Here is a 24,216-nt window from a genome sequence, read left to right on the forward strand (position 1 = left end):
CTTTTTCATTCAGCGTATAGTTAAACTCTGGAATGTATTACCAGGGGATGTGCTTTCAGCAGTTAGTGTTACTGGGTTTAAAAAAGATTTGAATAAGTTCCTAGAGGTTAAATCCATAAACTGCTATTACAGTAATTAATAAGCAATATTTATTTATTTATTTATTTATTTATTTATAGCTTTTATATACCGAAGTTCAAGTAACAGGGTTACTTATCAGTTCGGTTTACATTCCAACAAGCAAGCAAACAATGACAAAAATTGTCTTACATTGAACAGGGACGCGAACAACTAGGATGAACATAACTTGAAAGAACCAAAGAAATAAAGTGTAGAAGTAGCTGGACTTGAGGGGTATCAAGCCTGTAGGAAGGGGAGGGATGGCTGAAGGGGGGAAGAGGGAAAGGTGAAACTATCGATTTATTAATATATGGGATGTATACTTAGGGGAAGGCCCTGGGTGAGGACCATCCGAAAAGCTGTGGAGGGTCCGTGATGTTATGGGAAAGCTTGGCAGAACAGAAAAGTCTTTAGTCTTTTTTTAAACGTGTTTGGGCATTGTTCCAGCCTGAGGTCCGATGGGAGCGAATTCCACTGTTTGGGGCCGGCCGTGGAGAGAGCTCTTTTTCTTAAAGAGGTTTTGATAGATGGAGCCTGTAGGGTACCTCTTTGCGCTAGTCTAAGCAGGCGGGAAGATGTGTGAAGTTGAAGAGGCATTTTGAGGTCCAGCGGGGTGATGTTGTGAATGGCTTTATGGATGATTGCTAAAAGTTTATAGAGTATTCTAAATTTGACTGGGAGCCAATGGAGATTCTTTAGGATTGGTGTTATATGGTCCCTTTTGTTGGACTTTGTAAGAATCCTAGCTGTTGCATTTTGTAACAGCTGTAGAGGCTTTAGTGAGTTGTCTGGAAGGCCGTGAAGAAGTGAATTACAATAATCTATTTTTGAGAAAATGATTGATTGTAAAACTGACCTGAAATCATAGAAGTGGAGGAGGGGTCTTAGCCTTTTTAAAACTTGGAGTTTATAGTAGCACTCTTTTACAGTGTTGTTGATGAAACCTGTGTAGCTCAGTTGGTTATCCATGACAACACCAAGGTTTCTGACCCTAGGGGAAAAGGTTGGAAGCGTCATAGAAAGAGATGTTTAGCGGAAGGTTGCCGTCCTGTGTGATCAGTAGGTACTCTGTTTTGTCCGTGTTGAGAATCAAGTTGAGGTTTGAAAGGATGTTGTTGATGGAAAGAAGACAGAAATTCCAACGAAGAATGGTTTCATGCAGAGAGTCTGTAATCGGTATGAGGATTGTAGTAGCTTGTGATCTATCTAATCTTTGGGTATTTGCCAGGTACATGTAACTTGGATTGGCCACTGTTAGAAACAGTGTATTGGGTTTGATGGACCCTTGGTCTGACCCAGTATGGCATTTCTTATGTTCTTTTCTTATGTTCAATTATTCCCTGTAGAGGTTGGAACCCATAGCAATCATCAAAAAAGTATTGTATATTACCTCACAAAAACTGGCTGACTCTTCTATAGTTGCATCTACACAAGTTAGTTCTCTTGAGTGGATTATCATTCTCAGACCTTTTGAGTGAATTATCGATGTCTCTTTAGGCCTTGGGACACTTCTCAAACTGCAGACTGGCAAATCTGTCATATAACAGGGGCATAGCCCACAGCAATCCTCAAAAGTATTGTGTATTGTATCTCAAAACTGGCTGCCCAAATTGTCATGTGATGAACAACTGTAATGCCTACATTAACCCCTTATAGTGAAGTTAGTTCTCTTGAGTGGAGGGAATTATCAATGCCTCTTTAGGCCTTGGGACACTTCACATACTGCAGGCTAGGGAATCTTGCTGTGATTATAATGGTGACTGGGTGTACCTTTATTCCCCACAGAGGTGAACCCAAAGACTTCATATTATCCATAGTTTTACCTTGATTGGGTTATACCTCAGTCATCACACAGTCCATTCTCCTTGTTCATGAAATGGCTGCTGCATCCTCCATTTTACACAGTCTGAGCATAGTCAAGGAGGCTTAATATAAACCTATCAGCACTGCTTGCTATACATGTTTTGTGTGGGTATGCCCTTTCTCTGCCACAATTTTGGCCTCTCATTGCTTTTAACCGTGATAAAGATAAAACCTTCTATAGATTCTTAAAACACACTTGACACAGTTGTTTGTTTAAATATATATTTGCTTATTCATTTCTTTTACATGTTTTTTTATTAACTATTTTATACACATGGCAATTTGTATTAAACATTAATGTGCACTCTTTTCTTCTTCACATGGTATTTCACATTCAGTATGTATTTCTGAAAACACAGTCACAAAAAAAAAATTGCTAACATACATTGGTTATTTTATTATTATGCTGGTTTTAAAAGCGACTGGTGCTTTCTCCCAGAGATGATGGCGTTTATATATTTCATCATAAAAATCTCATCTGTAGGCCTAAGCATTCTGTTTAGTTTTTCCATAGGATTTAGCGCACTTTTCAAATTGTGTATAAGGAAAATGATTAGATTAAAATCGTCATTATTTAGACTTAACACAACTGTTTTATATGTTGCTAATAAAATAAGATTTAGAGCACATTCTAGGCATAATTTGGTACAAAGTGCCTTTAATTTTTCCTGTATGTCAAAGGCATTCCATAGGAGAGAGTTGTGATGTTTTCGACTTGGGTCATCTATAACACAACCAAAACAGTCATCATGGTGAATGCCAGCCAAGCATTTTATAAGAATACTGTACACGGGCCACATGTATGATAGATTTAAACGTGGTTTTTTGAAAAAGACTGTGTACCAGAGGAAGTTGTGCCACTCTTATCCCTGTCCACCAGCTGAAATCATGAGCATTTTCTAGTCTGAACTTTTTTAAATTATCTTTTTGATTACTTTCTATGTCTGATGGTTCCTTGATATTTGGACAGAAGCAGCACAGAGAGTACCAGGTGATAGCTGATGTGTCTCCATATTCTGACCACAAAGATCCATAATTTATCTATAAAACATAATGTTAACATGAAATTAAAAACCTCTTCTAAACACAGTCACTATTATTGCAATCTCTCAACCCCAAAATGCTTAATCACAATGAAAGACACAATTTTCCTTATCTCTAGCCCTTATAGATTTTCCAGCAAATAATCTGCCTCAGGATCTAATGTGGCTTGGTGCAGTTCTATATCCATAGAATCTACCATGTTATAATTGTCAAAGTTAGGATCCTGCGAATCAAAAGGTTTTTGTCCCAGTGGAGCTCCTCAATCTCTCTGTCATTTCATCTGCTTTTTGTTTCCTTCCATCATTGACAAGCAGAATGTGCAACAGTGGGTAACCTTCTTATTCAGCGTTGAGGTCCATGAGAAAGAAGCAGCATTTATGGTTCCTCTAGTTTTGGCTGCTGCTTGCTTTCTGTTTCCAGCTCCTTTGGAGTTTCATACAAATTCATTATTTTATTTTTAGAAACACTAAGCTAAAGCTTTTTGTGAGCAACTGCTGTCTTTCTATCTGGGTATTATGTACTCATATGACTGCAAATACATGTTAGTTATCACATGTTTGTCTACATGCGGTTGTACAAATCTGGGCATTGCATGTAGTCACCATAGGAACCCAACCTTCTGTGTCCTAGCAGGTTGTGTAAAGAATAAGTATCTTATTTCTGTTTCATTACATGTTTTATTAGCCTGAAAAAGAGGATTTACTACTAGAGATGTGAATCGTGTGATTGATCGTCTTAACGATCGATTTCGGCTGGGGGGGGGAGGGAATCGGATCGTCGCAGTTTTGTTTTTTTAAATATCATGTAAATCGTAAATCAGGGGAGGGCGGGAAAACCAGCACACTAAAACATCCCTAAAACCCACCCCGACCCTTTAAAATAAATCCCCCACCCTCCCGAACCCCCCCAAAATGTCTTAAATTACCTGGGGTCCAGTGGGAGGGCGGGAAAAACCGGCACACTAAAAACATCCCTAAAACCCACCCGACCCTTTAAAATAAATCCCCCACCCTCCCGAACCCCCCCAAAATGTCTTAAATTACCTGGGGTCCAGTGGGGGAGTCCCGTTGTGATCTTCCACTCTCGGGCCACGGGTGCGTTGATAGAAATGGCGCCGGTTTTCCCGCCCTCCCCCTTCCCCTCCCCCTTCCCCCGATTTACGATTTTTGACGATAAATCGGGGGAATTCCTATTATATATCGCCTCTAACGATTTTTGACAATTTAAAATATATCGGACGATATTTACTACACAAAAACCTCCTATTGTGCCTGGGTCATTTATTAAAAAGCTGCTTTTGCATGGTGGTTTTTTATGGTTGTAAACACAGTGGTGCATATTTTTTAAAACTCCTGCCTTGTTTTATTCAATTTTACTAGTCTTACTTTCTAGCGCCTCCCTCCCCCCCCCCCACCACATCTTGCTATTAACAGGAAGGGAGGATACAGTGAAAGAGAACTTCCTTCTATATCACTGCTAGTAACTTTTAAATCTTGGGTGAGAAAGTCCTTTTTCTGGCTCTGTCACCACCCAGGTAGCAGTTGTTTGGACTTTCAGTAAGGTCATCAAAAAGCAGACAGGATCCATGAATTCGGTCATCATCAAAAGCAACAGGGTCATTTCTGATGATGACAAGGGGCATATTTTTGGGGGTGGGATGAAGATTGACTTCCGTTGATGTCAACAGGTAGTCAGGGGTCATTTCTGGTGATGACATAGGGGGTGTGATTTTGAGGGCTTCGATATTTTAAAAGGGCTCCAAGGTAATCCGGGAAAATATAGATCAGTGAGCCTGACTTCAGTGCTAGAAAAAATCATTGAAACTATTCTAAAGATCAAAATCTCAGAACATATAGATAGACATGGTTTAATGGGATACAGCCAGCATAGATTTACCGAAGGGAAGTCTTTCCTCACAAAACTGCTAATGTTTTTTGAAGGGTTAATAAACGTGGATAATGGTGAACCAGGTGTTGGAGTATATTGGGATTTTCAGAAGGCATTTGACAAAGTCCCTCATGAGAGGCTACTATGAAAACTAAAAAGTCATAAGGTAGGAGGCGATGTCCTTCGGTGGATTGTATACTGGTTAAGAGACAGGAAACAGAGAGTAGGATTAAATGGTCAGTTTTCTCAGTGGAAAAAGGTAAATAGTGGAATTCCTCAGGGATCTGCCCTTGGACTTCTCAATATATTTATAAATGATTTGGAAATAGATACAGCAAGTGACATGATCAAATTTGCAGACACAAAATTATTCAGCATAGTTAAATCACATATGGATTGTGATAAATCTTCCAGTGCCAAAGCCCCCAGCTAAGAAGCAACTTTCTGTTTAGTCCATGTGTCCTGGTCCTGTGCCGAGGAGCCCAATGCCCGTATTTTGTGTTCTAATTGGGCTGATTTGGCCGATGTCCATCTCTTTTTGCTGCCTCCATATTGTGGGGAATCCTGCTTGACTCATAACACATGGAACCCATTGAAGAGGAGGTTTGACAGCCCCAGAGCTGGGCATTCTTATAGGCCTGATTCTTCTGCATCCTGGGGGTCATCCGGCCACAGTTGTAATAATTGGAGGAGCCATGATAGGACCATAGTTACATGTAATATGTAATATATGATGCTCCTCATTTGTGAGGGGCATCTTAATCCTGTAGATGCAGTCCTTGAAGCCGTTAATGGTAAGCTTTATTCACCCGGGTATCTTCTCTTATCAAATCTCTCTTTCCGTTTTTTGAGGGGGGTTCGTAGTACTGAAAAGTGCTGTTGTGGGGTTGCTAAGGCAGAAAAAAGAAAAACCCTTAAGGATTGAGAAGAGAGCAAGGTAAATGTCCAGACGGTGGTGTGGGCAAAATGTGACTTAAGGGCTCAGGAGGCAGCACTCGTACACAAGCTCCTGCACATGCTGAGTAGAGCAAAAGCTCTACTGATCTCAGAGAGAGGGGACCCATTCGGTGCCATCAATGACCTTACCCATGTGTCATGGCTAATTCAGCCCTGCCTGTTGATGGTGAAAGCCGAGAAGGCACGTCCTTGCAGATAAAAGAAAAAATACATGAAGAGAATGTTTGATAGAAAGAAACACAGGGGGGGAAATATTATATGAAGGAAAGAAATGCAGGGATGAAAGCCACATTTGGGGAGAAATGAAAGAAGAGGAGCCACAAATCTCTGATGTAAAATTTTTAATTTTGCAGCTAAAAATGGTAGTTAGCATAAAATGAAATTATAGTACTATGTGTAACAAGTACTGGTTTCTGATTATAAGAATTGTATTACTGTTTAAAAAAAAATAAAATCAACGATCTTACAGAAACTGCCCTCTGCATATACATTTACCACTGAAACTTTTATGCATGTTAATATATTTTTATGGGTCAGTAACTTCTACTGATCTGATGCCAACAAAACTTGGCCTAAATTCATCCCCAATTTTTCTGTTGATAGTTTGATATAAATTGGGATTAATTTATGACATGTTTTGTTGGCATCAAAATTCTGTAAGGATGCACAATTGCTTTAACAAACAGATATCATGGTAGTTAAAACAGTTGATACCTCCTGTGGTATTTAGAAAAAAGTGATTTATTTTCAATTAACTAGAAACTGAGAAAATGGCCATCAGACCTTCAATTTTTCTTGTCCTTTAGTTTTCTGTACCACCACCACTTGGGAACAATAGCAAAAGTCCTTAATTGGTATTTGCGAATATGATGATAAGAAGAGGAAAAAGATGGAAAACTAGAGGTGTGACAGATATTTTCTCTGTTTATTGCCAATTTAACAGAAATAGCTTTTTTACCTAAAGCTGAAGAAAAAATTTGCACCATGAGTGTTTTTACTTTGATTATAACAAAAGCTTTTCTCGTACTCATACCAATTTGAATTTTATGCTGAATAGAAGGCTCCACTGCCTTAATCACTATGGGCCTCATTTTCTAAAGTATCGCAGGCCTGCGATACTTTAGAAGATGAGGGGCGGGGGGCGGGCCTGCGCTAGACGGCAGCAATCGCACCGTCGTGGTGCGATCGCTGCCGGTTTCGCACCCAATAGCGCTGCCATAGGAGGTGTAGCTATTGGGAGCGAAATAGGCAGCGAAAAGGAACCTACCTTTTCGCTGTCTGCAGCGTCGGCGCAGAGTTGGCCCCGGTGACGCCCCGACTCCTCCTCTTCCAGGGCCGACTCCGCCCCATCCTGGTATTGCACGCGATAAGGGACTTTTTGCGTGCGAAAGGTCTCTTATCGCGTGCGAGCGGCTTGGAAAATGAGGCCCTATGTGGAAAGAAGCCAGTTCATTATTCAGGCAATACATGTGAAAGCGATTTTAGTTTTTCCTGTGCTTTTCAAGTAATGAACAATAAACTAGGTTAATAAATTCAGACTTGTTTTATTTTTTGGTAACTTCATCAGTTGGCAAAAAGATTTCACAATAGCACCAGAGGTTTGTTTATTTTTTCACATGCTGGGTTACAAATTTATTAATTTATAATGTTTGTCTCCCACCTCTTCCAATAACTTGTTCGTAGTAGGTTACAAATTTACATTCACAGAATATACAACAAATAAAACACATATAATTAAAACCAAAACAATAATAAAATCATTTAAAGCTTCCTAAAACAAGGGCTTTAAATGTTTGCTAACAATTTGTCATTGTCAATTCTCAATTTAAGTGGAAAGCTAATCCGCATATATGGGGCTTCACTAGTTACCAGTAAAATGGAGGTTATGGTTCAGATTGATGATTATTGTTTTTAAATTGTTAGTGTATCTACCTCAGTGCCTTACGAGAAGTGTTAGAATTTATTTCCAGAAGAAATCTTAGATCTGCAGGACCCTTACAGCTATGCATCCTTCCTGTTAATCAGAATAAATGGGTGCAAACTAGATCATGAGTCTTTCCCACGTAGCAACTATGGAATGGAATAAACTACCAGTAGGGCTTCATGAGCAGTCAGATTTAAAAATATTCAGAAAATCAGTAAAGAAAATATTTTTTGAAGAAGCTTTTAATTGTTAGTCTGTTATTCTGATGTTTCTGTTTTTACTGCTTTTGAAGTAAAGTATTTTATTTTATTTTTTATTTTTATTATTATTATTAATTTTTTTTTTTTATATACCGACATTCGATCTAAATTGAGATATCACACCGGTTTACATTCAGGTACTGTAGGTATTTCTCTATCCCCAGAGGGTTTACAAGCTAAGTTTTTGTACCTGAGGCAATGGTAGGTACTGGCTTGTATATTTTAAACATGTTATTTTATGGATGTAACTTTGTAATCTGCACTGGATAAATGTTAGGACTATGCGGACTAGAAAAAAGTTATAAATAAATAAACTAAATGAAAATCAGAAGTTTTTGATTAGTATAGTCACCTGAGCTGTGAATCAGTGATAGTTTCAATGAACATTAGTCGATAGTGGCAGTGCTATGTGCTGCCATTTGTAGGAACTGGGTTCATTTCCTTTATCAGGTTTTCCATTTTCCAGGTAGTGGGAATTGGGGGTTCTATGGAGACCATGTTTACAGCTCCTGGAGAGAAGGACTCTCAGCCATCACTTAATGACATCTAGTGGCCAGACTTGGGGTACATGCTAGCCATGTTTTGAAAGGCGATGTGGTTGGTGACCCCTAACCTAGGACTGATGCTGCAATGACTGTATGGAGTTGAGAGGGATTTATAAAAATAGAAAAAAAAAACCCCTCAGGAAGTTGCAAATGAAGGCTCAAGTCACTATTGCCCAACAGAAGCCACTTCTGATTGAGCTGGAAGCCAAAAGGAACAGAAATAAATGCTATCTCCGCCCCCTCCCCCCCCCCCCAAAAAAAAAAATAGTAACGAGCAGAAAATAACATCTTAAATTAGATAGACTGAAAGTGTACAGTGTATTTTGAACCAGATTGTTAAATGAAAAATCAGTTGCATCATCATAGTAAGTTCCTTTTTTTCATTTAAAAACTTTTGGTGAATATTGGTGCTCATGAAAATGGCAGATTGACAGCACTGGGGATCAAAGTCCTCTGTTCATCTACAGAGCAAATGCAATGCAAGCAGTAATGGTACAAGCTTTTCCTTGCTGCCCTGTCAATATGCCTCTACCCTGTTCTGGCAGACCTATCTACAAATGTAAAAGGGTCATTCAGGCTCCCTGCTCTGTAATCTTTGGCCTCTTTACTGAGATTGTCAACAGTGACAACCAAATTATAATAGTAGTTATTATGATGTGCACTGAGACTATCAACTCATTTCACATAGGTCACAAACCATTTTCAGATAGTAATGACTTTGCTTACAAAAAATCAGGTTTGCTTACTAAAAATCAGATTTCAAATCAGATTTGAAAGAATAACCTAAAGGAGAAAGGCTTGTAACCCTATATTAATTCCTTTTAGCCCTCTAGTCTGCCACAAACCCCTGCCAGAATATTTTCTTGCCTATGCAAATTTTAAAAGCTGGCACAATCAATGTATAGGATCGCAGTGTGTTGAAATTCTGTGGCTTTGTAGATTTTTTTATGCACTTTGATTTCTGAAAATTTTAACCCTCTACCCCCTTCAGTGTTTGCTCCACAAGTGGAACATCCTAGAAACTCTGATTGGCATGTTTTTGTGCCGGTGAATGTGTCTTCTTTTTTTGCTTGTCATAACTTGGTAAAATTCTCAGAAATCGAAGATCATATGTAATCTTAGGATTATTAGTAATGACATGCATGTTCACCTTTCCAGAATAGTGTGTATAGTAGAAAGAAAGGCAGATATTTTACAATATTTCATATCTATTTTATTTAAGAGCATTTATGAATCGCCTTACAGATTGCAATAAACTTCTCAAAGTGATGTACAGCCCAATAAAAGCATTGAACATCAAATTATAAGGACAATTGAATCAAAATCAATAAGAACAAAATCAATAGGAACAGGAGAACAACAAATCAGACATATAAACTGCAGCAACATGGTGGCTGACTTACTGAGATTCTTCAATACATGACTACCTGGTTGTTGATTTGTATTGTTGCAGGTTGTTGGCGATCTGAGATCAGAAGCCTTGTTATTATTTCAGTGTTAAAAGAAGTTTCACTATCACCGACTGGTTTCCAAAAGGGAGTACACACTATTAGACAGAGTAAGAAAGTGACAGAACAAATTGCGAGTAGATGTAGATCCTTTACAGTTGATGGATTAGCCGGTATGGTCAGAACATATGAAACTAGGTTGCTTCCCATTAAAAGGTCCTAGGTGATGGACATTGGTTAATTATTTATTCTGATTGATCGAAGATCTAGTTAAACAGCCATGCCTTAGTCTTTTTGCGGAAGTAAAGTAGCATGATTCAAGGTGAATGTGCTGCAAGCATGTTAGAAGGAAATTAGGGGGGAAATGTGATAAGTCAGAGGTGTGAGAGAGGTCTGTAAAGGTTTGAAAATATTTTTCTTTATCTGACATCTTGCTTACTGATCCTCTTGATGGTTTTAGCCTTTGTTGACAAAAGCTGTAAATAGGTCATTCATTATCTCTTTGTATATTTTGAGATGATTGCATCAGCCTTTGGTGTGACTGATAATTCAAGTCAAACAATCTTTAGAATTTGCTCAGTGTCTTATCAAAAAAGTATATGCTTCCCACTAAGAGAATTTTTCTTGTGCAATAATTTAAAGAAGCATTTGTTCAAGCCTGATTAGATCATTAGGTGTATCTACTGTATATCATACTGTACATTTAGGCCCAACTTGAATTACATTATGGATATGTACAATACTGATAGTCATAAATGTTGAAATTTCACAGCATTTCCTCTGGCTGTGATCATGTACACAGATTGTGTGAGCCTTTACAGATCTCAATTATATTTTTATGTGAAACATATCATCAGATACTTGTAAAAACACTGTTAAAATGTTAAGGAAAGATAATTTTATTTGTATTGTAAGTAATTCTTATGTTTTCTTTCAAATATAGGGTCTAACAACAAAATGGCATATTTTGTGCCAGAGTTTGTTCTAGGGTGTTAGCCACTCCCCGGTTGGCTGTCACAGACTGTACCACCAAAACTTTAAAATAAATAGACACAATATAAAATTACTGTACTTAATACAGAACATCAATTTGTGCACCAAAAACATTTGTTTTTTTTCAATTATGGAGCCTAAAACACAGCAGCATAAAAATGTGCTGCTGGTGGTTATAGGTAATTTCAAATTTGGGTGGTTCTAGTGCATTTGATTTTCAGCATATCACAAGAGAACTGATTTATTTTGAAGGGAGGTCTAGGTTTCAGCAGCTCACATGTCAGATCATCTTTGAATGATTCTTATGTTGGTCTACTAAAAGATATTACAACGGTCAAATATTAATCATGCTGCCAACTTATTTTGCTCAAAGAGATGTACAGCATGTATCAAAACAAAGCAAACAATGAAATAAACATAAGACATAAGAAACACACTGTCGACATGCATAAACAATTAAATGAAGGTGTAAAAAATATATAAACCTCACTCCATCATAAAAATCTTAAATCTCTTCCTAAAAATAATAATAAATAAACCAAACTTACTAATAACTATTCTTATATTTGACATAAATTTCTGAAACATGACTGAACATTCCTGAAAAATTTAAATTATCATGAATAGCTAAAACTAGTTCATCTAATATCAAAAGCTTTTCTAAACAGTCATTTCTTTAAAGCCTTCTTAAAACAAAAAAAAATCTTTGCAGTGAAGTACATCCCCAGGTAATTTATTTTGCAAATAAAGAGCGATGTTATTAGGACCTGAGGATTCTAAAATTTAAAGACTATATTTCCCTTTAAAGAACACTAACGTGGTAATGAGGTTGTTTATTTGTGTTTGTTTTTTTATTTAGCCCATCCTTCTTGCTTGGACATGTCTACGGAGCTTGTTAATGTTATCAAGAAATACCCATGGCAATGTATGGAGTGTAAAACATGCATCATATGTGGTCAGCCTCACCATGAAGAAGAAATGATGTTCTGTGACCAGTGTGACCGTGGTTATCATACGTTTTGTGTTGGCTTGGGCTCTATACCTTCAGGTAATAAGATAACTCTTGATAGGTTGCATCTTGGGGTTAATACCTTTGGTTTGTTGGATTCCATTTTGTAGTCCTACTTGGCAAAGTCCTACTTGGCAAAATGAGAAACAGTAGCCCTTTATCTGAGTTTTTATGTAGTAGCACGCTCCCCTTCATCTATCCCACCTCAATTGTAATTACTCCAGCACTAATTGATCCAGCGGTATATTGAAGTCATCCAGGAATGTGTCACTGTTTGATGCCTTTATTACCTTCTCTTGGGTTCTGTAAACATTGTATTTACAGTATTCCCAAATGCTATGAGAAGCAGGAGCTGGATTCTGGGATGTAAAACTAAGTTTCTTTCTTCTATCACTGGGCCCATAAGGTTACCTAATGTCTGTGCTTTTGACTAACTTGTTGAATACAATGGGGCAGATTTTCATGCATAAAACCCCGGGACGCATGTAAGTCCCGGGGCTTGCAAAAAAGGGGAGGGGGTGGGGTGGGGTCAGAGGCTCCCGGCACAGCAGCCATATGTCGCTGTGCAGGGGATCGCACACTTGCAGTTGGCCAGTACGTGCAACTTACTTCAGCCCCAGGGCTGAAGTAAGTTTTAAAACAAAAGAAAAACAAAAAGGTAGGAGGAAAGGGTGAGGAAGGGAAGGTGGGGTGGGGGGTAGAGAACGGGGGAAGGCAGCGCTGCTCAACGCGCACAAGGTGCACAATTGTGCACCCCCTTGCGCGCCGACCCCCGATTTTATAACATGCGCGTGCCTGTGTGCGCATGTTAAAGCAGTGGGCTATGAACCAGGAGACCAGGGTTTGAGTCCTGCTGTCGCTCCTTGTGACCTTGGGCAAGTCACTTTACCCTCCATTGCCTCAGGTACAAAAACTTAGATTGTAAGCCCTCTGGGGATAGAGAAATACCTACAGTACCTGAATGTAAACCGATGTGATATCTCAATTGAGATCGAATGTCGGTATATAAAATTAATAAATAAATAAAATAAAATAAATCTTCAGTGAGAGAGGACAATGCACCACCTGGAGATCAGGTCCTTGCTACAGGATTGTTTCCTGCTGCACCAGGTTGATACATGAGACCTTTTTCCTCCAAGGCAGCACCAGGGCTGCCAGTCTGAAGTTGGGACTTGACCATTATGTCCCTGAAGGTCTCATCTATATACTTTTCTGTCTGCCTCAGCTCCTCCCGGTCTGCCACTCTAGCCTCCAGTGATTCGACTCATTCTCTGAGAGACAGGAGCTCTTTGCAATGGATGCACACGTACGACTTCTCACCAGCGGGTAAAAAATCATACATATGACACTTGATGGAGAAGACTGGGAGGCCCCCCTCTTGCTGCTGGCCTTCATCTCAGATTTGTTCAGTTCCTAGTTAAGTTTTAGGTTGCTATGGGAGTAGGAATGTGTCTACTTAGGGTCCTTTAAATGTATTAGTGTATTCACTATATATCTGTTAGTTGCCTAGAAGGGAATGATCAAACTCTCAGTAAGGTGTGGGGAATTCGTGAAGTGAAGTTAAAAGGCTGATTTGTGTGTGTTTGTGTGTGTGTGTGTGTGAAAGTGGCACCTGCCTATAAATTAAAGGTTGAACTAGGGTTGGGTGGGAGGGTTGGGAAATACAAACACACTAACATCTGTTTATTAGCTTCCTTACTGACTATTTAAAACACAAACACACTAACATCTGTTTATTAACTTCCTTATTGACTATTTAAAACACAAACATAGTAACTTCTGTATATTAGCTGCCTTACTGACTATTTAAAACACAGAAATAAGCAGAACTTACTGATTCCTTTCTGTCACCAGCAAGGTGATCCTCTCCTCTAAGTGCTCCCACTGGCTTGTGGGTTACTGAGCTCTTCCCTTGCAATATATCTTGTGCTTCTAGGGTAAATTAGTACAAAACAATCCCTTTGGAGATTTACACTACAGTTAGTTGTCCTGAGTGACTCACTGCTTTTCTGATTAATTTGCCACTCACTCCCAAGCTTCTGATTTTATTCACAACCCTCCTGTGCGGGACCCCATCAAAAGCTTGGCTGAAATCCAAGTAGATCGCATTGTGTGCTTTTCTTCGATCCATTTCTTTAGTCACCCAATCCAAAAAATCTATTAGATTTGTCTAACAGGACTTTCCCCCAGTGAATCCATGCTGCCTCAGGTCCATCAACCCTCCTGATTGTAGGTAGTTCACTATCCTTTTCTTTAGCAGTGTCCCCATCAAGTTTCCCACAACTGAGGTGATGCTAATTGCCCTGTAGTTTCCATCCTCCTCTCAGCTGCCACTCTTGTAAAGCAGGACCACCATTGCTCTTCTCCAGTTCCGCGGCACCACTCCTGTTTCCAGGGATTTATTCAACAGTTCCTTCAGTGGACCCACCAGTACATTTCTGAGCTCCCTCAATATCCTGGATGAACCTCATCAGGTCCCATAGCCTTGTCCACTTTCAGTTTATGTAGCTCTTCCCATACATTTTCTTCTGCAAATGGAGTTTCCTCTACCCCATCCCCATCTACAGTCTTGTCAACTTGCAACGGTCCTTTTCCAGGGTCTATTTTAGGGAGGGCATTCTGGGCATCCACCACCCTCTCCTGATATTGGTTCTGTGTGGTCCCCCCTTGAGTTTCATATCATAACCCCTAGTTCTACTGTTTGCTTTCCAGTGGAAAAGGCTTGAAGTTTATGCATCGTTTATACCTGTCCGGTATCTGAAGGTCCGTATCATATCTCCCTCCCACCTCCTCTCCTCCAGGGTATACATATTTAGATCTTCAGCCTCTCCTCGTAGTTCTTCTTTATCAGACCCCACACTATTTTGGTTGCCTTCCTGTGGCTCCTTTCCCTCCTGTCTCTATCTGTTTTGAGATATGGACTCCAGAACTAAACATAGTACTCCAGATGAGGCCTCACTAATGATCTGTACAAGGTCATTATCACTTCCCTTTTCCTGATAGTTAAGTCTCTCTCTATGCAGCCCAGCATCTTTCTGGATTTAGCTACTGACTTGTCACATTGTTTTGCTGCCTTCAGATCGCCTGGCACAATCATCCCTAGATCCCTCTCCTGGTCAGTACATGATAGTCTTTCGCCCCCCATCACATACAGGGGTAGATTTTCAAAAAGCGCGAATAGGCCTACTTTTGCTTGCGCATCAGACTCAAGCAAAAGTACGCCTGATTTTAGTAGATACGCGCGGAGCCGCGAGTATCCACTAAAATCCCTGGATCGGCGCGCGCAAGGCTATTGATTTTGTATAGCCGGCGCGCGCCGAGCCGCGCTGCCTACCCCGTTCCCTCCAAGGCCGCTCCGAAATCGGAGCGGCCTCGGAGGGAACTTTCCTTTGCCCTCCCCTCACCTTCCCCTCCCTTCCCCTACCTAACCCACCCGCCCAGCCCTGTCTAAACCCCCCCCTTACCTTTGTCGGGGGATTTACGCCTCCCGGAGGGAGACGTAAATCCCCGCGCGCCAGCGGGCCTCCTGCGCGCCGGGCCGCGACCTGGGGGCGGGTACGGAGGGCGCGGCCACGCCCCCGGACCGCCCCGGGCCATAGCCACGCCCCCAAAACGCTGCCGACACGCCCCCGAAACGCCGCGACGACCGGGCCCGCCCCCGACACGCCCCCCTCCGAAAACCCCGGGACTTACGCGAGTCCCGGGGCTCTGCGCGCGCCGGTAGGCCTATGTAAAATAGGCTTCCTGGCGCGCAGGGCCCTGCTCGCGTAAATCCGCCCGGTTTTGGGCGGATTTATGCGAGCAGGGCTCTGAAAATCCGCCCCACAGCTCTTTTGGATTTCCGCATGACTCTGCACTTTTTGGTATTGAATCGCAGCTGCCAAATCTTCACTCTTCAAACTTTCTTAAATCACTTGTCATTCTCTCTACTCTTTCATGCAGGTCCACTCTTTTGCAAATCTTAGTATGATCCACAAATAGACAAACTTTACCTTCTTAATCCCTCCACAGTGTTACTCATAAAAATATTGAACAGAACCGGTCCTAAAATCGATCTTTGAGGCACTCCACTTAACACTATTCTCTCATCAGAGTGGGTTCCATTTACCATTCACATTTTTTCCTGTCAGTTAACTAGTTACTAATCCACTTCACTACCTTGGCGCCCACACCCAAGATTCTAATTTTATTCATGAGCCTCCTGTGCAATACCATATCGAAAAGCTTTGCTGAAATCCAAGTAAATCACATTGAGCATGCTTCCTTTATCTTGTTCTCTTGTCACCCAATCAAAATTGTCAATCAGATTTATTTATTTATTTTATTTATTTATAGATTCTTTTATACCGCGGTACCTATAGACATACATCACCTCGGTTTACAGTGAAACAATAAATTAGCAACAGGCTTTACATGTAACAGTTTAAAAAACAGTAAAACATTTAACAGCAACAGGCTTTACAGAAACAAGGGTTTTAAAGATAATATGCATATGCATATTATTTTTTGGCAAGATTTGTTTGGCAGGATCTTCCCCTGGAGAATTGATGCTGCCTTAGATCCAGCAACCCACCAGATTATAAATAGTTTGCTATCCTTTTCTTCAGCAGAGTCTCCATTAATTTTCCCACCACCAAGGTGAAGCTAACGATCCTGTAGTTTGCAGTCTCCTCTCTGCTACCATTCTTGTAAAGTGGGACCTCAATTACTCTTTTCCAATCATATTGCACCACTCCCGTTTCCTGGGATCTATTGAACCGGTCTTTCAGCAGACCCACCAGCACATCTCTGAGCTCTCTTAGTATCCTGGGATTTGCCTCATCCAGCCCCATGGCCTTGCCACTTTCAAGTTTCCTAGCTCTTCCCATACATTCTCTTCTGAAAACAGGGTTGCATCTACTGTACAGTCATATATGGTCTTGTCAATCAGCAATTTTCCTTCTCCAGGGTCTTCTGTGATGAATACCAAACTGAAGTATGTTTAATATGTTTAATATGTTTAATATGTTTAATGAACTATGTTCATTGTAAACCGCTAACTTGAAGCGATAGTTACTGTTCATTGTAAACCGGGGTGATATGTATATTATACAGGAACCTCCGGTATATAAATCCTTAAATAAAAATAAATAAAAAATATTTCTGTTATTTCTTCATCTTTCTCCACACATTTCTCCTTGTCACCTCTTAATTTCGTTATACCACTACAGACCTCCCTTCTTTCTCTGATATATCTGAAAAATGTTTTGTACCTCGCTTGACATCTTTGGCAATCCTTTCTTCCACTTCACCTTTTGCTTTCTTGATTTCTTGCTTCGTCTCCCTCAGTTTCACGAGATATTCTCCCTGTGTTCCTCTTTTTTTGGATCCTTTATAATTCTTGAATGCTGTTCTTTTTGCCTTTATTTTTTCAGCCACCTCCTTTGTGAATCAGATCTGTTCCTTTTCATCTTACTTTTGTTGACTTTTGTAACATATAGCTTTGTTGCATTTGTAATAGCTTTTAATTTGGCCCACTTGTTCCACCTCAGCCATTTTCTCCTAGTCTTCTAGTTCTTCCTCCAGGAAAATCCCCATTTCAACAAAGTCTGTATTTCTGAAATTCAAAACTTGAGACTTTGTGCGATTTCTCTGTATCTTATTTGTGATATCAAATTATGCCATCTGATGAATACTGGTGCTTAGATAGGCACCTACCCAGATATTAGAAACAGCCCTATTTATGGGCACTAGGTTGAGTATTACACCCTCCCTCGTGGGTTCCATTAACATTTGTTTGACCAGAGCCCCTTGAAGGGCATTCATTATTTCTTTTTTTTTGCTTCTATTTTTTTGGCAGTTTTTTGTTTGAAGAAAAAGTGTTAATTAGAAGAAAATATTTGTGAGGATCACTTCAAATAATTTCTTAATCAACCCCCATTGTTTTCCATTGTTGAATCCAATAATAGTGGTACAGGATGAAGTAATTTCATTAATCAATTAAAATATCTGATTTGTACTGAACATCATTACACTCTTTTACAATATTGTAGAGTAAAAATAATTCCCTGTTTACATATTTATAAATTACATAATTATATGTATAAGATTCGGATTTGTATCTAGAGAGTCAGCTATTTTGAACAAATGAGCCTTGTTAGTGATAATGCAGTAAAAGAAATCATGAACATGAAATCATAGATTGATAAAATGGTCTTGAGTATTTAGATGAAGTTTGATACTGAGCAGTTTGATAAAAAGAATAATGGATACGTTTTAGCATGAATCGAAATAAAATACATTTCTCATGATATTGGCCCTTTAAAAAAACATAGGGGCGGATTTTAAGAGCCCTGCTCGCATAAATCCGCCTGGATTTACGCGAGCAGGGCTTGTGCGCCGGTGCGCCTATTTTACATAGGCTTGCCGGCGCGCGCAGAGCCCCGGGACTCACGTAAGTCCCGGGGTTTGTCGAGGGGGGCGGGGCCGATCGGCACGGCATTTTCGGGGCGTGTCGGCGGCGTTTCGGGGGCTGGCCCGGGGGCGTGGTTTCGGCCTGGGGTGGTCCGGGGGCGTGGCCGCGCCCTCCAGAACCGCCCCCGGGTTGCGTCTAGGCGCGCCAGCGGCCCGCTGACGCGCGGGGATTTACTTCTCCCTCTGGGAGGCGTAAATCCCCCAACAAAGGTAGGGGGGGGTTAGGTAGAGGAAGGGAGGGGAAGGTGAGGGGAGGGCGTTAGCGAATTCCCTCCGAGACCGCTCCGATTTCGGAGCGGCCTCGGAGGGAACGGAGGTAGGCTGCGCGGCTCGGCACGCGCCGGCTACACGAAATCGGTAGCCTTGCGCACGCTGATCCAGGATTTTAGCAGATATGGGCAGCTCTGCGCGTATCTACTAAAATCCAGCGTACTTTTGTTTGCACCTGATGCGCCTACAAAAGTACGCGAGGGCGCCCTGTATGAAAATCTACCCCATAGTGCATGCAAAGTGTTAATAATCAATTATGCCCTCCTTCTTGAAGCAAGAATAAATATGTTCAGGTCTGAGAGTTCCCCAGGAGTAAATGAATGCTGTATTTGTATTTGGGTGACTCCAGCTCTAGGAATGAGGTCTGTGAGTGAAGTTGATGGCATAAGTAGAATGTTTGTTGGACCTTATTTCTGCAAGACACAATTTGTTTTTCTAACCTATGTTAAATATTTTTCAGTATGAACATTAGTCCTTATTTGCCCTCAATGTCAAGTATATTTTTTTTTATAAATTGAGCCCAAAATATCTAGTTTACTCTGAAGATAGTTGAAAATGAAAGATCAATGATTCTTGAGTCTGAAAAATGTTATGTGGAAATGTTTTGGTTAAGCACAGCTATATATTTATGTTTATAGATCATTATTTACTATGGGCCACTTTCAGGCCTTGATTTGGCAGCATGTACACTAGGCCTGTGCCTAGGGTGGCAAAAATCTGGGGACAGCATGACGCCACCTGCTTCCTGATCTAGTGCCTCCCCTCACAGGCAGTCTCCATGGAACACGAGGTGGGGGGAGAGGGTAAGCGTGGAGCAGATATAAACTTCTCTCCTACCTTCCTGTCATTTACGGACAGGAGGGAGGGGGTAAACAGGAGCAGACAGAGCAAAAGGGAATCATTTAATGTAGATTAAGATGGGCTGATTGGGGGATCATAAGGGGGTGAGAAGAGAGGCTGGGGGATAACAGGAAATAGGCTGGAAGTGTGTGTCTGTGAAAGTTTTGGGGTACTTGCCAGGTACTTATAGCCAGGATTGGCCACTGTTGGAAACAGGATGCTGGGCTTGATGTACCCCTGGTCTGTTCTTATGTTCTAAAGAGAGTGTAATAGGTAAGGGAAAATGTTTGTGTGTGTGTGTGTGTGTGTGTATGAGAGAGAGTGAAGGGATTAGTGCCAGAGGGGAGGGGAAGGATGTCTGTTGCAAAGGTGGACCCTTGGACCAAGATGAGGTTGACGCTACCTGTAGGGAGGAGCCCTGCAGGTCCTCGTCATCGGCTGGCAGAGCTGTCCAGTATAGAGACCCAACAGGAGCCCTCGTTCCCCGCAGGTTGAGCCCTTGGATACCAAGGCCGGCTGGCTAGACTTAGGCGCAGGTCTTCGAAGATGAACAACTCCACGAAAGGTGAAAGGCATGAGCTGAGTCAAGGTTCCTCGGGTCGGGTCAGACAGTGATCCAGTGAAGTCCAGAAAGCTTACCAGGAGTCGGGGCAGGCAGCAATCCAACGAAGTCCAGAAAGCTCTTTCTGCTCTGTCTGCTCCTGTTTACCCCAGTCTTTTGCATCGAGTGTCACATGTATGATTTTTTACCTACCGGTGAGAAGTTCTACATGTGCATGCAATGCAAAGAGCTCCTGGCTCTCAGAGAATGAGTCTGATCTCTGGAAACTAGAGTGGCAGACCTGGAGGAGCTGAGGCAGACAGAGAGGTATATAGATGAGACCTTCAGGGACTTAGTAGCCAAGTCCCAACGTCAGACTGGCAGCCCTGCTGCTGCCTTGGAGGAAGAAGGTCTCATGATGAGAGAGCACCAACCAGGTGCAGCAGGAAAGGATCCTGTAGCAAGGACCTGCTCTCCAGGTGATGCATTGTCCTTTCTCACTGAGGATATCTCCCCAAGGCCTACTGCCCAGGAGGGAAGGGTTAGGTCAGCAGTCATAGTTGGTGATTCGATTATTAGGAATGTAGATATCTGGGTGGCTGATAGGCGTGAGGATCGCCTGGTAACATGCCTACCTGGTGCGAAGGTGGTGGACCTCATGCGTCACCTAGATAGGATTTTAGACAGTGCTGGGGAGGAGCCAGCTGTCGTGGTACATGTGGGCACCAACGACATAGGAAAATGTGGGAGGGAGGTTCTGGAAGCCAAATTTAAGCTCTTAGGTAGAAAGCTTAAATCCAGAACCTCCAGGGTAGCATTCTCTGAAATGCTCCCTGTTCCACGCGCAGGTCACCAGAGGCAGGCAGAACTCCGGAGTCTCAATGCGTGGATGAGACGATGGTGCAAGGAAGAGGGATTCAGTTTTGCTAGGAACTGGGGAACCTTTTGGGGAAGGGGGAGTCTCTTCCGAAGGGACGGGCTCCATCTTAACCAGGGTGGAACCAGACTGCTGGCGCTAACCTTTAAAAAGGAGATAGAGCAGCTTTTAAACTAGAACAAAGGGGAAAGCCGATAGTCGCTCAGCAGTGCATGGATTGGAGAAAGGTATCTTCAAAGGATACTAATGATACATTAGAATTAGGGCATCCCAACAGTGAGGTTCCAATAATAAGAAAAGTAGTCCAAGTGCTTGTAACTAAAAACTCACCTGAGCTAAAAAATTCTAACTTATCCCTATCAATTAAAAAGCAGAATTAAAATACAAAAAAAAAAAACAAAACTTTGAAATGTTTGTATGCTAATGCCAGAAGTCTAAGAAGTAAGATGGGAGAATTAGAATGTATAGCAGTGATAATGTATAGAATGATGACATAGACTTAATTGGCATCTCAGAGACAGGGTGGAAGTAGGATAACCAATGGGACAGTGCTATACCGGGGTACAAATTATATCGCAATGGCAGAGAGGAGCACCCAGGAGGCGGTGTGGCGCTTTATGTCCGGGATGGCATAGAGTCCAACAGGATAAACATCCTGCATGAGACTAAATGCAAAATTGAATCTTTATGGGTAGAAATCCCTTGTGTGTCGGGGAAGACTATAGTGATAGGAGTATACTACCGTCCACCTGGTCAAGATAGTGAGAAGGACAGTGAAATGCTAAGAGAAATTAGGGAAGCTAACCAAATTGGTAGTGCGGTAATAATGGGAGACTTCAATTACCCCAATATTGACTGGGTAAATGTATCATCGGGACACGCTAGAGAGATAACATTCCTGGATGGAATAAATGATAGCTTTATTGAGCAATTGGTTCAGGAACCGACGAGAGAGTGAGCAATTTTAGATCTAATTCTCAGTGGAGCACAGGACTTGGTGAGAGAGCTAACGGTGGTGGGGCCGCTTGGCAATAGTGATCATAATATGATCAAATTTGATTTAATGACTGGAAGAGGAACGTATGCAAATCCACGGCTCTTGTGCTAAACTTTCAAAATGGAAACTTTGATAAAATGAAAAAAATTGTTAGAAAAAAACTGAAAGGAGCAGCTACAAAAGTAAAAAATGTGCAAGAGGCATGGTCATTGTTAAAAAATACCATTCTAGAAGCACAGTCCAGATGTATTCCACACATTAAGAAAGGTGGAAAGAAGGCAAAATGATTACTGGCATGGTTAAAAGGGGAGGTGAAAGAAGCTATTTTAGCCAAAAGATCTTCATTCAAAAATTGGAAGAAGGATCCAACAGAAGAAAATAGGATAATGCATAAACATTGGCAAGTTAAATGTAAGACATTGATAAGACAGGCTAAGAGAGAATTTGAAAAGAAGTTGGCCGTAGAGGCAAAAATTCACAGTAAAAACTTTTAAAAATATATCCGAAGCAGAAAGCCTGTGAGGGAGTCAGTTGGACCATTAGATGATCGAGGGGTTAAAGGGGCACTTAGAGAAGATAAGGCCATCGTGGAAAGATTAAATGATTTCTTTGCTTCGGTATTTACTGAAGAGGATTTTGGGGAGGTACCCGTACCGGAGAAGGTTTTCATGGGTAATGATTCAGATGGACTGAATCAAATCATGGTGAACCTAGAGGATGTGGTAGACCTGATTGACAAACTGAAGAGTAGTAAATCACCTGGACCGGATGGTATACACCCCAGAGTTCTGAAGAAATTAAAAAATGAAATTTCAGACCTATTAGTAAAAATTTGTAACCTATCATTAAAATCATCCATTGTACCTGAAGACTGGAGGATAGCTAATGTAACCCCAATATTTAAAAAGGGCTCCAGGGGCAATCCGGGAAACTACAGACCAGTTAGCCTGACTTCAGTGCCAGGAAAAATAGTGGAAAGTGTTCTAAACATCAAAATCACAGAACATATAGAAAAACATGGTTTAATGGAACAAAGTCAGCATGGTTTTACCCAAGGCAAGTCTTGCCTCACAAATCTGCTTCACGTTTTTGAAGGAGTTAATAAACATGTGGATAAAGGTGAACCGGTAGATGTAGTATACTTGGATTTTCAGAAGGCGTTTGACAAAGTTCCTCATGAGAGGCTTCTAGGAAAAGTAAAAAGTCATGGGTTAGGTGGCGATGTCCTTTCGTGGATTGCAAACTGGCTAAAAGACAGGAAACAGAGTAGGATTAAATGGGCAATTTTCTCAGTGGAAGGGAGTGGACAGTGGAGTGCCTCAGGGATCTGTATTGGGACCTTTACTTTTCAATATATTTATAAATGATCTGAAAAGAAATACGAGTGAGATAATCAAATTTGCAGATGATACAAAATTGTTCAGTGTAGTTAAATCACAAGCAGATTGTGATAAATTGTAGGAAGATCTTGTGAGACTGGAAAATTGGGCATCAAAATGGCAGATGAAATTTAATGTGGATAAGTGCAAAGTGATGCATATAGGGAAAAATAATCCATGCTATAGTTACACAATGTTAGGTTCCATATTAGGTGCTGCAACCCAAGAAAGAGATCTAGGTGTCATAGTGGATAACACATTGAAATCGTCGGTTCAGTGTGCTGTGGCAGTTAAAAAAGCAAACAATGTTGAGAATTATTAGAAAGGGAATGGTGAATAAAACGGAAAATGTCATAATGCCTCTGTATCGCTCCATGGTGAGACTGTACCTTGAATACTGTGTACAATTCTGGTCGCCGCATCTCAAAAAAGATATAATTGCGATGGAGAAGGTACAGAGAAGGGCTACCAAAATAAGGGGAATGGAACAGCTCCCCTATGAGGAAAGACTAAAGAGGTTAGGACTTTTCAGCTTGGAGAAGAGACAGCTGAAGGAGGGATATGATAGAGGTGTTTAAAATCATGAGAGGTCTAGAACGAGTAGATGTGAATCATTTATTTACTCTTTTGGATAATAGAAAGACTAGGGGGCACTCCATGAAGTTAGCATGTGGCACATTTAAAACTAATCGGAGAAAGTTCTTTTTTACTCAATGCACAATTAATCTCTGGAATTTGTTGCCAGAGGATGTGGTTAGTGCAGTTAATATAGCTGTGTTTAAAAAAGGATTGGATAAGTTCTTGGAGGA

General features: G+C 41.0%; 1 protein-coding gene across 10 annotated transcripts in view; it reads left to right on the forward strand.

Moving 5' to 3' along the window:
- The window catches only part of PHF10 (PHD finger protein 10), an 885,396-nt gene that overhangs the window by 815,843 nt on the left and 45,337 nt on the right, over positions 1-24,216 (forward strand). For 9 of the 10 annotated variants that reach the window (XM_029594266.1, XM_029594268.1, XM_029594270.1 and 6 more), the window contains one exon: positions 11,901-12,089. The exons of the other annotated variant lie outside the window; for it this stretch is intronic. In XM_029594266.1, coding sequence (XP_029450126.1) covers positions 11,901-12,089 — 189 coding nt within the window. The remainder of the gene's footprint in view (positions 1-11,900; positions 12,090-24,216) is intronic. 10 annotated transcript variants of the gene reach the window in all.

Source organism: Rhinatrema bivittatum, chromosome 3, assembly GCF_901001135.1.
Source record: "Rhinatrema bivittatum chromosome 3, aRhiBiv1.1, whole genome shotgun sequence".
Taxonomy (NCBI): domain Eukaryota; kingdom Metazoa; phylum Chordata; class Amphibia; order Gymnophiona; family Rhinatrematidae; genus Rhinatrema; species Rhinatrema bivittatum.